This window comes from Henckelia pumila, chromosome 4, assembly GCF_033568475.1.
Source record: "Henckelia pumila isolate YLH828 chromosome 4, ASM3356847v2, whole genome shotgun sequence".
Taxonomy (NCBI): domain Eukaryota; kingdom Viridiplantae; phylum Streptophyta; class Magnoliopsida; order Lamiales; family Gesneriaceae; genus Henckelia; species Henckelia pumila.
In genome coordinates, this window is record NC_133123.1 from 159,847,248 (window position 1) to 159,865,107 (window position 17,860).

At 35.0% G+C, this 17,860-nt stretch overlaps 1 protein-coding gene across 1 annotated transcript; it reads right to left on the minus strand.

Moving 5' to 3' along the window:
- Positions 1 to 13,622: 13,622 nt before the first annotated feature.
- LOC140862213 (uncharacterized) lies at positions 13,623 to 16,928 on the minus strand. Its single transcript, XM_073265221.1, has 5 exons — positions 16,690 to 16,928; positions 15,983 to 16,563; positions 15,333 to 15,466; positions 14,508 to 14,930; positions 13,623 to 13,997 (listed from the first exon to the last, which is right to left on the minus strand). Exons 1-5 carry the CDS (start codon positions 16,926 to 16,928, stop codon positions 13,623 to 13,625), a joined length of 1,752 nt encoding a protein of 583 aa, XP_073121322.1.
- Between the last annotated feature and the right edge of the window lie 932 nt (positions 16,929 to 17,860).

Genomic DNA, 17,860 nt, shown 5'->3' on the forward strand with positions numbered 1-17,860 from the left:
GGTATTCGATAACATATGAATAAGAAAGTACTTATCCTAAAACCCCTTTCTCAACGACATCTTTCTTGAATTCTTCGAATTTTGCCCTGAATACCCTTGTTATCAAATCTGGACAATCTTGAGCTGATTGGCCAGGTAGTAGTTGCTCTTTTATTTCATTCCAATTTGGATTGCATGTCATTGTAAGAAATAAATCTGGCTTTTCATATGTTTGTACCAAAGTCATTGCATCCTGATATCTTTGATACATATCACGTGGACTTCCAGCGAAAGATGATGAAAGTACTATTCTACGACCGACATTTCCTACATTATAATGTATTTAATTTAATATGTAAAATTCATAACAGAAAATAAAGCTTATTATGGAAATTTGTCACAATTAAAAAAAAATGAAACCTGCAATATTTTCACCGCCATCTAAACAATCTTGTAATCCTTGGTAAAGTTCTGATCGAATATTTTGCTGATTTGTGCGAATCCATCTCAGCCGTTGCGTTTCAATCTTCACGTAATTGTCAACAACATATTGTTGTAGTAGACGACCTCCTCGTAAAAATAATGATGAATCATTTTCTCGTATCTAATACAAAAGACATTAACAATTTGAGATTTTTAATGCACCGAAACTCTAATCCATATTTAGTTAATAATATTAAGAAAGATATGACATGTTAATTTTGGATATTTCTAACCTGTAAAATGTAGGAATAATATTCTAAACATGTCAGTCGACTTCCATCAATAATGAGACTATTCATATCCCAGCCATATGTTCCATATGGTAGAAGAAGTGGATATTGCAAAGGATCATAATATCCCACCACGTCTTGAATATTCAGAAGACGTCCATTAACTCCTTCGACTATAATATCTCTACAATTCAGGTTTTCTGGAAATTCATTGTCTACAATAACTGCTGTGACTTGAGATACAGTAGGTAGGCAATATTGACGTTCATTTGATTTTTGCTGCTTTATGATTAGTTTGCAACTGTGTATATCTTGACGTTGTCCAATTTGTCTGAAAACTTGCACAAAAGGATTTCATCGATCAAGTATCCTCTATATCTTTACCAACAATTCTCTTCTCAATTCTTGGTTTTCTAGAAGTCTGTTATCTACTTCATGATATGTATCTACTATATACATTTGCATGTATCTTGGCCTACCATTTTCATGTAGTAGAATGCTTCCAATTGAGTGATATATATTACTCTGAGCACGAAATGCATAAATCGATCCCATTTGAACCAGTCGCCAATGCTTGATCTATGTTAACTCCTATAGAAGTAAAGGAGAAAACATGATTGTATGCTCTTATGTATTGCCTAAAGTGTTTGCCTTCTTCATTTTTCATGACAAATAATTCTAGTAGCTCAACTGGTGATAATATTGGATCCAGTTTTGTACGTCCATTTCTGCAACACAATTGAGATGTTTCTCCATGAAACAACAAAGCTTGACAGTGAGGGCAAGTACTTGGATTAGGCAATATCGGTCGATCGTGTGTTTGAAAGCCAATAAAATTTCTAGCCAGATTATGAAATCTCCGTGGACGTGTTCGCAGAAGACTGCTATTGTTAGTTCCACTACCAGTAAGATAAATTCCTGTAGTTGGATAAATATAATTAAAGTGGAAAAAACATATATTAAATACAAACACATGAAATTTATTATTGAGGTGTATTTAATTTTTTTTATATATTGAATGTAATAGTATTGTAATTGTAATTAAGAAAAAACCATCCTATATGTTTTATCTATTTGTAAGATATGATATTTATGGAGCAATTTGTGAAATGTTATGAAAATTTTTTCTTCTCGATTTATTTAATTTAAGTTTTTGTAATGCTGTAAATTGTAACACATTGTTATTCATGAACAAATTTTATTATATTGGGAATTTTTGTGTTTTGCGGCTAATTAATCAATTAATTAATATTAGGTATTGATAAAATAATATTTTTTTATTTGATATTGCTTGGATCAGTTAGGTAAATGGTTAGTAAATATAAATGATATTCTCTATATATATCTTGTATATGTTTATGGAATATATATGGCTAGCACGGGACACGCGCGTCGTATGGGCTATGTAATACACAAATATAAATAATTTTTTTTTATGTGTTGTTGTATGAAATCAATGTGTTACACAGAACAAATTATTTTTTATTTTAACAACAACAAATTCATTATTGAAAAATATATATTCTACCTTACAACATTAGAAAATTTTTAATTAAAGAAATTGTAAAGTGCAAAAATTTAACAACATGAAACAATTTAATCATGAAAGTTCACCGCTTACATGTTGTGAATTGTAAAAAAAATAAAATAAAAATTAATTAACAAAATAAATCAAGCACCAAACTTTTGTACTGATATTGCGGTCCTTATTTCTTAATTTTTTTTAAAAAAATCCTTATTATGTTTGTTGATAAAATATTATGATCTTTATATTGTTGGGATACGGAATCATCAAATATAAAAGAAGACAATTTCATTGCATAAAATGTTTCGTTTAAATCCTTAGATCTTATAGTTTATTTATTTCTACTGATGTTTGTGCATTCGAATTAAAAAGTATGTATGTGTGTGGAACAATGTTAATAATTAATCATGATTTAATTACGTTTTACCTAATAATAGATAAGTATTTTATGAACAAATAAATATTACATTGATTTTGTTGTTATTATTTTCACAATATTTGATAAAATTAATATTTGCTAGTGAAGATGATGTTATAAATTTGAAAATAACAATTACTTTAGTGCATGTATAAGAGGTATGAAATTTATCTCTTGACATAACAATATGATGACATTAATTAACAAAAACAACTTTAAAAATTATAAAAAATAGTTGTATAATATATGTTTTAAATATGTGTACATCTAATGAGTGAAATAAAATAACCTGCATCTGTTTGTGCAGATGGAACATGCACTGCATTTGTGCCACCGCTTTCAAAAGTAGAATAACATGTGCTATAAGTTCTTGGACGTAAGGTTGAAGTGTGCCGGACAGAATACGAAGCATCGTCACCTATGAGATTAGTTTCAAATATTAATGGCAAAATTAAATATGTAACATGGAAAAATTTTCGAAAATAAAACTAAATTAATTCAACTTAAAAATAATGATTGTAAAATAAAATTGATGCAACTTCCGTTTTATAGTTTACCTCCTCCATCTGCACGTTCAATTGGATTTGTGCTTATATTGTTGGTCATAATTTCATTATTTGTACTTAATAATTCCATCCGACGCCTTTGATATCTTGCACGCCTACGTGCAAGATATGCCTCATGCTCTTCATTTGTTGAAAAACGCCGCTGATGCGGCCTCGTATTTGCAATATTCCAAGATATCGATTGTGATGCTCTTGTTCCTGATGTCATTTTCAAATACATGAGACAACACAATATATGTATGAGAATTATTAAGAGTGAAGGATACATTATCTTCAAAAAAATTAAAAAATGTCAAGGATATATTAGAATCTTAATTAACCCTATGTAACATCATCAACCTCATTTCAATTTTAAATGTAACAGAGTAATGAACATAAAGTTATTTTAAGTTAGCACACCAATATATCAAATCAATTAACAATTATAAATTTTTTATATTTACTTGGAAATCAATAAATATTATTCAGATTACAATTTTTGTGGATTAATAAAAGTAGTCGTCAAACATTAGAAATCAAATATAAACACCAATGAGAAGGAAAAATATATACGTACAACCTAACCACAATGATAGGAATGAGAAATTTAAACTTTAAAATTTATATGCTTAAAAAGTTAAAAATAGAAATATAACGTTTCTATAGGAGACGCACAATCAAACATGTTTCAATATTTGAGATTTTTTATCTGACAAACAATCAAACGTGTTTCAATATTTGAGAATTTTTATCTGGCAAATAATCTATAGACTATAGTCTATTGCAAAAATCATTAAGTTGCAATGAAGAAAAATAATGAAGAGTTTAGAGAAACAGAGAAAGACACGCGAAAGTGTACAAATTCACATGCATGTAGAGAAACTGTTGGGATCGGTTCAGAGGGTAGAGGGGGGGGGGGGTGAATACACTCTGAAACTTTTCTTCTTCTTCTTTAAAATGATCAAGTGAGGTTTAGTTCACTTAATCTGTTTTCTCAACTTCTAAAACGTTTTGAACAACTTAAATAGTGCGGAAATAGTTCAGAGGTTTTAGTGATGCAAAGTTTATAATGCAATGTATGAGCAGGATGTAAGATAAAAGGCAGTAAAGATTAAAGCACGATCTTTATGGAAGTTCGAAGGCTTAATCCTTCTACGTCTCCCCTTCTTCCACTTAGGAAGGAATTCACTAGAAGACTTTGGTTATTACAACGTCTTGTAATACACCCACTTCAGACTTAGGACTTATCCAATGCCTAATCCAAAACTCCTAGATTTACACAGATAAGATTCTCAGTTCTTATCAGACTGGTGGAAGCTTTCAGAGCAGCTTCAAGTCTCTTCAACACTGAGTATAGTTGAGTTGAGCTTCTCAGACTGCAGAGCGGTCGAGAGGCTTGGAAAACCTAGTATGATCCTTGATGATCAGATACGTGAACTGTAGGCGAGGGTTTATTTGAGCAGCAGATGAATAATCTTGTAAGTGTGCTCAAGTATATCAGATGAGGACTTCTGATATTGCTCAAGTGATTGAGGTTTTTCTGAATTGCTTGTCTCTCTTCGTTGTCTCGAATCACTTGTTGTTATTCTCTTTTTTTTGTTCGTCGTTATTCACTTCTTGAGCAATCCTCCCTTTATATAGGTCAATCATCAACGTCTTTATTTTGAACGTTCTGATGCTGCATTGAATGCACATTTAATGCTCATAAATGCATTGATGATTCTGCATGAAGATCGTACACTGCAGACAACTTCCAGGGTCCAAAACTGGAATAAACGGTCGAATGCTTTATCTGCAGTCATTCTGTGTTTTTGCCATTTTGATACAACCTGTTGTCTTGATTTGCAGGAGTCAACAAATCTTCTGATACGCCGGTTCTGCTTTTAATAAAGAATCCTGCAAAGGACATTTTGTCACAGGTACTTGTCTCGAGATATCTTGATAGGCAGTTGTCATTCTACCGGTAGAGATATTTGTCCTCTGCTGGTTTGAATGACCAGTCGATAGGCTTGAGACTTCAACCGGTCGAGAGACATAGGCGGTTGACAAGCTTCCGGTAGATAGATTTATCCTTGTGTCTTCAGCCGGTCGAGAGCAAGGGCGGTTGACAAGCTTTGGTAGAGGTTGTAGTAGATTCCTGAAATACAATGGTTGGCAACCCATTCCAATACAATGAGTTGTTGTTTGTTATCACCAAAATATCGGATTCAACAGAAACTCCTAAATTTAAAGCAAAAACTAAACCTACGTAAAATTATGAAGGTGATTTAGCACAAATAATTGAAGATAACAACATAAAACCAAATAATTAAACTGTAGCAATTATAGGTTGAGAATTAAAGTAGTTATTCACATGTTTAACTCTAATATTAACAAATAAAAATTGCCTTATTTCGTAATACTTGCAACCTAATTCAAAAAACTGCACTGAATAAATTAAATTAGCAAAAAAGAGGCAAAGAAAATGCTAAGTTTTTAAAAGAAGCAATTACCATTAGATGAGTCAGGGGCGCCTGAGACAAAGTTTTGATCATTCCTTGAATCCTCCATGGATGATGAGAACGAAAAAGTGTAGTAACACAACCAACGTAGTCAAGTGATACAATGAACTTGAAGAGTAAATACAAATTTCAGGAATAGAGGCTTGAATCATCCATGTGAGATGAAAATGAAAGACTGGAGCAACACGATTGATGAAAAATGAGCAACACTATCCACAAAAGTGCGCGATTGACTGTAGTGAAACTCAAGAGGGAAAAAAATTCAGTAGAGGGTGAAACATATCTGAGAAGTGGAAGCAACAAACATATTTTTGCACTAAACGAACCGGTGGAAACTAACTGATTCTGCAAATTTTTTGGGATAATTAAATTTTTAAATTTTTTTTTTTAAAAAACTGAGCATTTCTTGGTAATCAGTTTTAGATTCTGTAGGAGGTGATGGTTTTGAACAGAAGTTTGGGCCTGTAAGTGGATCATGTCATTTTCTATTTGTAAATAACATGGAAGGTATTTAGCAATTTTTAATTATATTAAATAGTAAATATACTAATTGGATATGCAGAAATAAAAATTTTGTTTCCTTATTGACAGGTGCATAAATACAACCAAAAAATTAATTAAAAAAATACAGGTGCATAATATTCAAAAAAGTAAATTTAAAAAAAAATTAGAGTAAAAGGAGTTCAAGAATGCAGTTCCAGACGAAGATTTTGTATCGACACGATGACAAAGAACTTGAAAGTTGTGACAGAATTTTTGTTGCATGAAGTTTGCTTTTGAACATTTAATCAAATAGATTCAAAGCAGTAGCAGTTATATCCAAAAAAAAAATAATAATAAGTCTCGGTGTATCACCATCCTCTAATTGAATGGAAAACAAAAAATAATTAAGGAAAGTAAAAGTGAAGACCGAAAAGCAAAATTATCCCATTAATTTGGAATTATCCCATTAATTTGGAAGGAATTAAACCACATACTTTGATAAAACAATGAGTGAAGGAATGGAAGTTGAGTTATTTTTGGGCGACAATGACAGTGGAGATGAAACTGATTGGATTTGAGAAATCGGTTGTAGGGAAGACACAAACGTGGGTTGAAGTTATGGGGTAAGTTGTGGAATGAGCAGTGATAAAAAGACAAATTTGGGCATAGGTTTTGTAACGTGATTTTTGTTTTTTGCATTTACAATGACATGTAATTATGAATTTTTAGCAAGGGCAATTTAGCCTAAACATTAAATAGACCAAATCAGTTTTTCTAATATGTTTAACAATTATTAGATAGTAAAGTAATGACATGTAATTATGAATTTTTAGCAAGGGCAATTTAGCGTAAACATTAATTAGACCAAATCAGTTTTTCTAATGTGTTTAACAATTATTAGATAGTAAAGTAATGACATGTAATTATTAATTTTTAGCAAGGGCAATTTAGCCTAAATATTAATTAGACCAAATCAGTTTTTCTAATGTGTTTAACAATTATTAGATAGTAAAGTAATGACATGTAATTATTAATTTTTAGCAAGGGCAATTTAGCCTAAACATTAATTAGACCAAATCAGTTTTTCTAATGTGTTTAACAATTATTAGATAGTAAGGATTTACATTAATAAATTACTTTAATAAAACATAGTAAATGATCAATCTCACAAATTTGACTCATGAGACTGTCTTACTCAAGTTTTTTATTATTTTTTTTAATTTTAATTAATCTGTCGTATGTTCCCAACGTGCAATGTACGTGCACATTTTCTAGTTACAAAAATATTCGATAATTAAATAAATCTATTTAATTGATTCAGATTAAATAGGTTTACTCAATTTTATAATTAGGCAGATATGGTTTTGTATATAGAACTAAGTTTCCTTGTAAGTATTTTTCATATCTTTATTAATGCTGAGAGGTGCATAGAACTTCAATTAGGAATTTAGAAAAACTCAGGTTTCGAAGAAGGATAATTCATTCTTAGGAACAAGTCTCTTGTTCAAATCGAGCAGAACACTATCTTGACATTTCTCGAACCTATGAAACAACATGGATATAGTTGTGGCGTCAGCTGAGAAACCCCTTCTAAGTTTTAACCATTTCTTTCAAGTGTGGCATTGCTTCAGAAAGCTTTTTCCTTTTAAGCAAGCCTTGGAAAACTACGTTTAATGTCACACTATTGGGTGTACAACCACCTTTTTCCATATCCATCAGCATATCTTTTGCCTCTTGTAAATGTCTCATTAGACAAAGTGAGCTGATCATGTTGTTATAAATCACAATATCGGGCTTCAAACCTTTCGAATGAAGTTCATTGAAAAGAATTTTAGCAACATCAGGTTTTCCACCCTTGCATAATCCATTTATCATGACAGAATAGACGACTAGATTGGGATTTAGACCTTTATCTTCCATAGTTCGCAAAAGCGAAAGTGCTTGGGTGTTGCGAATTTTACGCTCGCAAGCGCACGATTGTCAAGTTTTAGTAAAGAGTAAGTGAAGTGTCGATCCCACGAGGAGTAACGTAAAAATATTCAGTGCTTATAATTAAAATAGTCCTAATTTTATTTATAAAACCAAGTTTTTATAAGAGATTTGCTAGAAAATTAAAGAAATGATAGAAATTAACAAGCACGAGCACACACAATTTTTAAAGGTTTATCAATCAACGAAAAATGATCTAGAGGTATTGATTTCACCTGGTTTCAACAATATTCATTCCTAATCAATCTATTTTCATGAATTTCTTTCGACTAATAACCAAGAACACTTATTATTCTATTTTTCTCTCCCGAGTATCAAATAGGTTCTGTCAACTAAAATTCAATTCCAATATCCCTATTAAAAATCTAGTCTTAGTGATATGTGTAAAACGATGTTCTTTTAAGGCTATATTAACGACATATACTCTTCCGAGTGATATAAATAATTAACAATGTTATTTCTAACGATCCTATTCAAAATCCCCTCTCCCGAGTGCCGGATTTCAAATAAATTTAACAAATCAATTTATGGACAGTAAATTGAAAAGACATTCAAATCTAGAAACACAATTAATCTCAAGAAATTCAATTCAATAAAAGTAAATATTCATGAACATGTTTCAACCAGGCTACATCAACCTCTAGACTAAGAAAATTAGTTAATAATAAAATTCAAACACACCCAAATCATGTTTAATAATCCAAACATAATTCAACAATCAAAAGAGTATAAAATATAGTAAAACAAAGCCGTAGTCTTTCTTCTGTGTCCGGTTGAAAATCCTCCATCTTCGTTCCAAGAAATTCTTCACTTCACAATCTTGATTATTCTTCCAAAAATCTTACAAAGTTGATCTCTCAAGAGTATTGTGTGTATGACAGCTGTTGGATCCCTCTTAGGGTAAGAAAAACTCCCTTTTATACGCCTAAAAGTTGTCCAAAATAATCCCGAAAAAATCCCAAAGTTTCCATAAAAAAAAAAATTCTCGGCTGCAAAAACACGATGCACGGGCGCGCCTTCTCTTACGCGCAGGCGCTTAGGTATCTGATTATATCTTTCAAAATTCTCGAACACGCGCGGGCACACAGATCCTTATGCACAGGCGCGCACTTCTCTCGGGCTCTAGCATTCACAAATTCCTTCAGACCGCGCGGGCGCGCAGCAGGACACGAGCGGACGCGCACATGGTTCGGCCTTTCTTCTTTTTCCTTCAACTTCTTGAACCAAATTTGCTCTGTTATCCTTTTTTCTTGATTCTTTCAACTCTATCCAACACCACTTCAATGTTTTCTGTAATTCCTAAAATCCACACAAACAACAACAAACCACTCATAATTTTGCTTGAAACCAAAAAATTAACCATGAATATCAATGTAAATTAAGTGCACAGAATGCACTTATTAAATTCCCCCAAACTTAATTATTTGCTAGTTCCGAGCAAAAAGCACTCAAAACCCACAACCAAAACACATAATACTCACTCAATCCATAAAAAAAATCAAGAAATAATATGGATCAATGGCCTCAGCAATGCATTCTGAGAATTTTTTTTTACTCCAATCACTTCAAACCTACCAACCTTTTTTTTAAAATAAATCACAAGCTAGTGAACCTTAAAGATTTACAAATCCCGCAACTCACGTTCAAAATACTCTTATCTAAGTTAATTCACACATTCATAGATCATGAGGACTTGCATAATAATAATGGATCAATCAACAAGATAAGATTCAATTGAAAACACACACAATCAGGTTATTTCAATGAAAAATAGTGTGTGCGTGTTTTGATAAAAAAATCCATGTTCATCAAAAGTGTCAATCGATAGTCCATAGGCAAGATCTCGCAACCCTTCTCCACTAGTATATTGGGCGACTGTGACTCGGTCAATAGGACTTAATCGGCTTGTAATGTTAGGCCTGGCTCATGGATACAAATTAAGGATAACAATTCAATGTAAGGAGTAAGTTAAAACCTATCATTATTTTTCATCTCCTTTTACATTTTTTTTTCAAGTTTCACTTCATCACACCATTGATTTCACAACCTTTTTCAACTTTTCTTTCTTTTCACACATATTTTTTCTACTACCTTTCTTATTTCAATTTTTCTCAACACTTCATTCCACTTTTCAGATACAATTCAGGAGCATATACAATTTTCTCGTTTAACTTACTCCTTCTACAGTGGGAAATAGTGTATAGGCTATAATAGGTAGTATATTTAGGGCCTTGAAATGATGTTGAATGGGGTTTTATCATACGTTTTCACACATGTCATTCATTTTTCAGTTAAGCTCAAAACAAGGTACTAGAGATATAATGTATCAATGGGTAACTTGAAAGGCACAAACGATTCCTGAAAAATTTTCTAAATAATTCCTAATCACAGTTATGCACGTATGTTGCCTCGAAGGGTGTCCGACTTAGTTCTAGACAAGTCTTAATCCACAATTAAATCACATGAATTTTAATCAGTGCAGAAATGAATAATCATCAACAGTAACAATGATTTTCAAACATGATTCATAATTTGTACCCAATGTACTCATAGATTTCAGTGACAGCTCAAAGGGCAACTAAGGATAAAATTACTTAAACAACAAAAATCATGTCCAAATATTACAAAAAAATTTGCCTCAATCATGTATATGTCTGTATGTTTCAAAATTAAGTTCAAGCATAAATCACAGAGTATATAGGAATTCACTCATCTAGTTGGTTCACCAACAAAAAATTTTTGTACGTAGGTTAACGATCATGGATTTTAGATACTAAACAAAAAATATCTTCATCATTGGCCATTTTTTCATTTCATTCTTGATTTCTTGAACTTAATCACACAATAACCAACTCACACTCACAACACAAATCCACAATGTACGTAACACAAATGTTCACTTGAAATATTGTCATCCAACCACTTGACACAACACACAAAAAATACAATCCTACGACTCCGAAACAACTAAACTACAAACAAGAAAAGGTATAAAAACATCAACGACAAATTTTTCATCAAAGTCAACCCCCCCCCCCCCCCCAAACTTAGGCACATTCATTGTCCTCAATGATTAACAATAAAGAAGTAAGGACATGTACCTGGAACGATGACCATTAGTGGTCGTCGAAATCATCACCATCAGCACCATGGGAAGGGTTCGAGGGACCATACGTAGGTGGCCATTGCGATTACGGAGGAAAGGGTGTGCCGAGCTCGCAGCATGAGGAAACTGGTGGCTCAAAGCGTCAGTAAAGCCCATCATATAATCCATCAATACACCAGTCGTATGCTGAAAGTGCCTGAACTCCCGTCGGTGCTGGCGGATTTCCTCCTCAAGAGATGTGACTCTGGAATCCAAAGAAAAGGGAACCACGGGTTGTGGTTCTGGGACTCGTCGAGCTGCAGCTCTAGCATTGAACGCCAATCTTGAATCTCGTTCTCGCAACTCAGACTCAAAAGAAAAGCGGGAGGATGGATCACATGGTATGGAGGCTTTGGGCTTCAAAAGTTCTTCATTAGGGCTCCAGTCCATACCCACGGCCTCGCACAGATCCGTAATAAGAGATGGCAAAGCAAGCCCCCCACTTGAATGATTGGCGATAGAATGCTGAATCGTATCCTGACATATAAGTCCCAAATCCACTGCTTTATCCACAACAATGCAGTACACAAGAATAGACCGTTCTTTAGTGACCTCGTGATCATGATCAGTGGGCTTCAGGCGAGCACAGACCAGATTATACCATCACTTAGCATCCGTAGTCAAATTAGTTTTTCGCAGCTTCTTTGGTTTGTAATCATTGCCAAGCCTCCATTCAGCTCCCTCAACACAGATAGTGCGAATAATGGTATCGTAATCAATTTCGCCAGACATGTACTCCACATATTCATCAATGTGTATCGGAGGAATTTCAAACATAGTGTTTATCGAGGTAGAATCAAAGGGCACCATATTTCCCCTCACCAGCACTTTGAACTCGACATTTTTAATCTTCAAGTTTGCATAAAACTCCTTAACCAAGGGTACCACGACATCTTGTGGCTGTTTAACAAAGTTATTCCAATGTCTCGCAATTACCTCACGACCCGCATTGCTCAAAACAGGTCCATCCGGATCAAATCCAATGATGTATCAAATCCCCACTCTTGCATAATGCTCTTAGATAAAAACAGTTGATAATTTTCCTCGGCCTTTGCATCCCAAAATCTATGGGCATCAAAATCAGGAGCCGAAGAAGAAGATGATGCACCATACTTCAACTTTTTCTTTTGTGCCATATCTCAAACACTTAGTGGGCGGGGCACAAAGGCAAACAATACAATATAGATCAATATCCTTCAATTCCCCAAAAATTGCAATTGACTACCACCAAACCCAACACAACTCTCAACACTGAATAATACCACAAGGCAAACCACAATCGCAAGCCAACACCTGAATCAACAACTCAACCTATATAACTCGAAAGCTTGCAACGCCATCAAAGAGAGAAAATGTACCACACAACCTCAAAAGAATGAAATAGAATGCACAAAAATTCCCGATGGTGAACTCCCACGGCTCGAGGAGAAAATAGAAGGGTGATAAAGAAAAATACGGAGAAGAAGCTAGAGTTTAAGTAGATTAAAAAGAGGATGGACTGTAGATGAGGAATTGAGGATGTAAATTAAAGTGTAAGAGGCGATTTGAAGAGAAAGGAGAATAAGGGGACGGATTGTAGGGTTGGAAAGGGAGGAAGATTGGAGAAAGAAATGAAATAATCTACGTTAAAACACAGAATGGGGCGGGCACGCATAGGGATCGGGAAGGAATATTTTTCGTAGCATAAGAGGCGCGTGCGTATGTGGAAAAAAGGGCGGCCACACATAGCTCATCGTTTGGGAAGAAAGATTGCACAGGGATGGCGCGGGCGCGCCTAATATGATGAGCGGCCGCACACAAACTTCTGTTTCGTTTTTTTTCAGGCTAGGGTGCGCGGGCGCGCCCTTGATACTGCGTGGGCGTGCATAAGACTCTGAAAAGAGCGTTCCTGGAAAAAAACTAAGGGATCAAAAAAAATAAAACATACAGATAAATAAGTGCACTAAAAAGTAATTTATTGAAAGAACAAAAATAAAGAAAAACTAAGCAACAACGAAATGGAATGAAAATTTGGGTTGCCTCCCAAATAGAGCTTAGTTTAGAGTCGCCAACCCGACTTTCACCAGATTTAGGCAGGGTCTGTGAGCGAAGTGCTCTCAGCATTTCATACTTCATTACCAAAATAGTGATTGCCTCTCTGCCCGTTCACCTTGAATGTCCTTCCATCGGTACATCGCAGCTCAATAGCTCCATGCGGATACACCGTTTTCACAGCAAATGGCCCGGACCATCGCGACTTCAATTTTCCTGGAAGCAGTTTCAAACGAGAGTTAAATAATAATACTTTCTGACCTGATTCTAATTTCCTGCGGACAATGTGTTTGTCATGCCACTTTTTTTTTTTGCTCCTTGTATATCTTGGCATTCTCATATGCTTCATTCCGGAATTCGTCCAATTCATTCAACTGCAATTTCTGCAACTCTTCGGATACTTCAAGATCCATGTTCAACTTCTTGACAGCCCAAAACGCCTTGTGCTCTAACTCCAATGGCAAATGACATGCCTTACCAAACACCAACCTGTAGGGTGACATGCCATTGGGCGTCTTGAAAGCTGTTCGATATGCCCAAAGAGCATCGTCCAGCTTAGTGGCCCAATCCTTTCGATTCATGTGAACTGTCTTCTCCAAGATTTGCTTAATCTCTTTGTTAGAGATCTCCGCTTGGACATTGATTTGTGGATGGTATGCGCACGCCACCTTATGCCTAACACCATACTTAGTGAGCAAGGTATTAAAAATTTTATTGCAAAAGTGCGTACCTTCTTCACTGATTATTGCTCGTGGAGTTCCGAATCACGTAAAAATATTCTTTTGCAGAAACTTTACTACAACACAAGAGTCATTAGTAGAGGTGGCAATTGCTTCCACCCATTTCGAAACATAATCTACTACAATTAAGATATAAATGTAACCAAAATAAGAAGAAAATGGACCCATAAAATCAATACCCCACACATCAAACAATTCATCTTCTAAGATATTTGTGAGGGGTAGTTCATGCTTTCTAGATATATTCCCAGTTCTTTGACACTTATCGCAAGATTTCACTAATGTATAACTATCTCTAAACAATGTAGGCCAATAAAAACCTGATTGCAATACCTTAGCCGCAGTCCGTGTTGCTCCAAAGTGGCCTCCTTAAGGGGATGAACGACATTGCTCTAGGATTTCATTTGCTTCTTGACCCGCCACACATCTCCTAATCACTTGGTCTGCACAACGCTTGAAAACATAGGGGTCATCCCACAAGTAGAACTTGATGTCATGGAGGAATTTCTTCTTTTGATGGTTATTCAAGTCTGGAGGCATGACACCACAAGACAAAAAATGAGCAATATCAGCAAACCATGGAATGGAAAAACTTACCCAAAAGATTAGTTCATCCAAAAAAACTTCTTTTATGTTTTTATCCTCCTTAACCTCTTCTAACTTCAGTCGAGACAAGTGGTTTGCTACTTGATTTTCACTCCCCTTCTTGTCCTTGATTTCAAAGTCGAATTCTTGGAGGAGTAATATCCACCTTATCAAGCATGGCTTAGCATCCTTCTTGGCAAATAAGTAGCGAATTTCTGCATGGTCAGTGATCATAATAGGTGTTGTGATTAACGCCGTCTTGATCTTCTCAAAGGCCTACAAATAATCATCATCAAATATGAAAGAATAATTTTTTTCAAGCTAGTTACATAGGGGTTTAGTGATCTTAGAAAAGTCTTTGATGAATCGCCGATAGAACCCCGCATGGCCTAAGAAACTTCTGATGCCCTTGATATTCTTTGGTAGTGGAAGTTTCTCAATTGCTACCACTTTGGCTCGATCCACCTCTAATCCATGAGATGACACTTTATGTCCAAGGACAAAGCCCTCTTGAACCATAAAGTGACATTTTTCCCAATTAATAATTATGTTCTTTTCGTGACATCTCTGCAAAACAAGGAAAATATTATGCAAACAGTGATCAAAAGATGAACCAAAGACAAAAAAATCATCCATAAATACTTTTATAACGTCCTCCACCATATCGGAAAAAATCACCATCATACACCGCTGAAAAGTCGTTGGTGCATTGCACAAGCCAAAAGGCATCCTCCTGAAGGCAAACGTGCCATAAGGACACGTAAAAGTAGTTTTCTCTTGATCCTCTGGTGCTATAACAATTTGATTATACCCTGAATATCCATCTAAGAAATAGTAATAGCAATAACCAGCAAGTCTATCAAGCATTTGATCAATGAAAGGAAGTGGAAAATGATCCTTCCGATTAGCTTTGTTCAACTTCCTATAATCTATACAACCTCGCCAGCCAGTTACTATACGCATGAAGATTAACTCATTATTTTCATTTTTGACCACAGTAATCCCACCTTTCTCAGGCACCACTTGAACAGGAGATACCCAACTACTTTCAGATATATCATAAATCACACCAGCATTTAACAATTTCAAAACTTTCTTTTTAACTACTTCTTTCATAGCAGGATTCAACCGCCTTTGATGATCAACATAAGGAGTATAAGACTCTTCCATCAAAATTTCATGCATAAAAATTGTTGGATTAATACCCTTAATATCATAAATTGACCATCCTAAGGAAATTTTAAAATTTCACAAGACTCTCAACAACTTATCTTTTTCTACCTCAGACAGATGAGAAAAAATAATGACAGAACATGTAGAATTCTCACCAAGGAATGCATAACATAAATGTGCAGGAAATTCTTTAAGATCATGAGTTTCAGCAGATACATCTGGTGCAGTATTTTCCAATGCTTCAGATTCCTTAGGACTCACCATTTTTTTCTTGGGATCTCCTTCGAGAAATGCTTCTTGTTCATGTCGCTCCCAATATTCTTCCTTATCAAATGACTCATCCGCAACCAAACATCTTTCTAATGGATCATTAATTTCTGCACATGAAAAAGAATTATGAGAATCAATGACTTCAATACTTTTACATGTACTTACCTCGTTTGGTCCTCTCATGGTGTGATAAATGTTGAAGATCACCGCTTCACCACCAACTCTAAGTGTGAGCTCGCCCTTATGGACATCGATCAACGCTCTTGAAGTGGTCAAAAAGGGTCTTCCAAAAATCAAGGGAGTTTCTTCATCTTCATCCATATCCCAAATCACGAAATCTGCTGGAAATATGAACTTGTCTACCTTCACCAAGACATCCTCCACAATACTCTGTGGATATGTGATACTCTGGTCAGCCAGCTGTAATGTGATGGTGGTCGCCTTGACATCCCTAAGCTCCAAAGTCCTGTAAACAGAAAAAGGCATCAAATTTATACTGGCTCCTAAATCACATAAATCTATATTTACTTTAGAACCACCAATAAAACAAGGAATCGTAAAACTCCCTGAATCCTTAAGCTTTTGTGGCAACTTTTTCTGTAGGATTGCGCTGCACTCTTCTGTTAGATTCACCACCTCATTTTCTTTCAATCTCCTCTTCTTTGACATCACATCCTTGATGAACTTGGCATAGTTAGACATTTGTTCCAAAGCATCTACAAACGGAATATTGATGTGTATCTTCTTGAAGATGTCTAGGAACTTGGAAAACTGCTCATCAATTGCCTTTTTCTTGAACCTCTGTGGGTAAGGAAATTGTGGCTTGTACATCAGTTTTTAATCGGAATCATCCTTTTTCTTTTCAACAATGACTTCTTCAACCACTGGTTCTTCAACTTCCTTTACTTTTCTTTGCTCATCAGCCTCTAAATTTTTACCACTCCTTAACTTCACTGCTTTGCATTACTCTTTTGGGTTCAATTCAATATTGTGGGGAAACTGTCCTCGGTTTTGATCCTTCAAATAATTTGCAAGCTGCCCAATCTGTGTTTCCATTGATTTCATCATAGCCCTAAAACTACACATATGTGTCTCCATGCTATCAAACCGAGTCTCAGTTCTCGACATTCTCTTGCTATATTCATTGACAAACGTAGAGACAACATCCTCCAAAGACGTTTTCCCTTCACTGTTGTTTGTATTGAATCCCGGAGGGGGATTCAACACATTTTTGTTGTTCAAGATGATAATTATTAGGGGTAGGGATACCTCGATAATTTCCATAGCCTCTGGGATTAATATACTGAGTTTTCTCAGGTGGGTGAGATTCATCAATTGAGACTGACACACCTGCAGGTTCTGCTACATTCACGTTGTTAAATGCAGCAACTTGTGTAGTCAACGCAAATAATTGTGCATTTATTGAAGTTAGAGGATCCACTGCATATACTTTTGACACCCATACGCTCAGATGACCATTGAAAACTGTTGATGGTCATCTATTCCTGCATATCGTAGGCCTGAGCGGGATCTTTTGCAAATATGGTAACTCCAGCAATGAATCCACCGACATCCGAGTAGGCGTGTTTAGAACATTGTAAAACCATTCTATCTGCTCCCAATCTGCAAAATTTTGGTTAGGACAACGTCTAATTAATTCTTTATACCTTTCTCAGGCTTCATAAAGTTGTTATGAGTCCATCTTCCTGAAGGTACTGATCTCAATCTTCAACTGGGTGGATTTAGCAGGTGGGAAATATTTT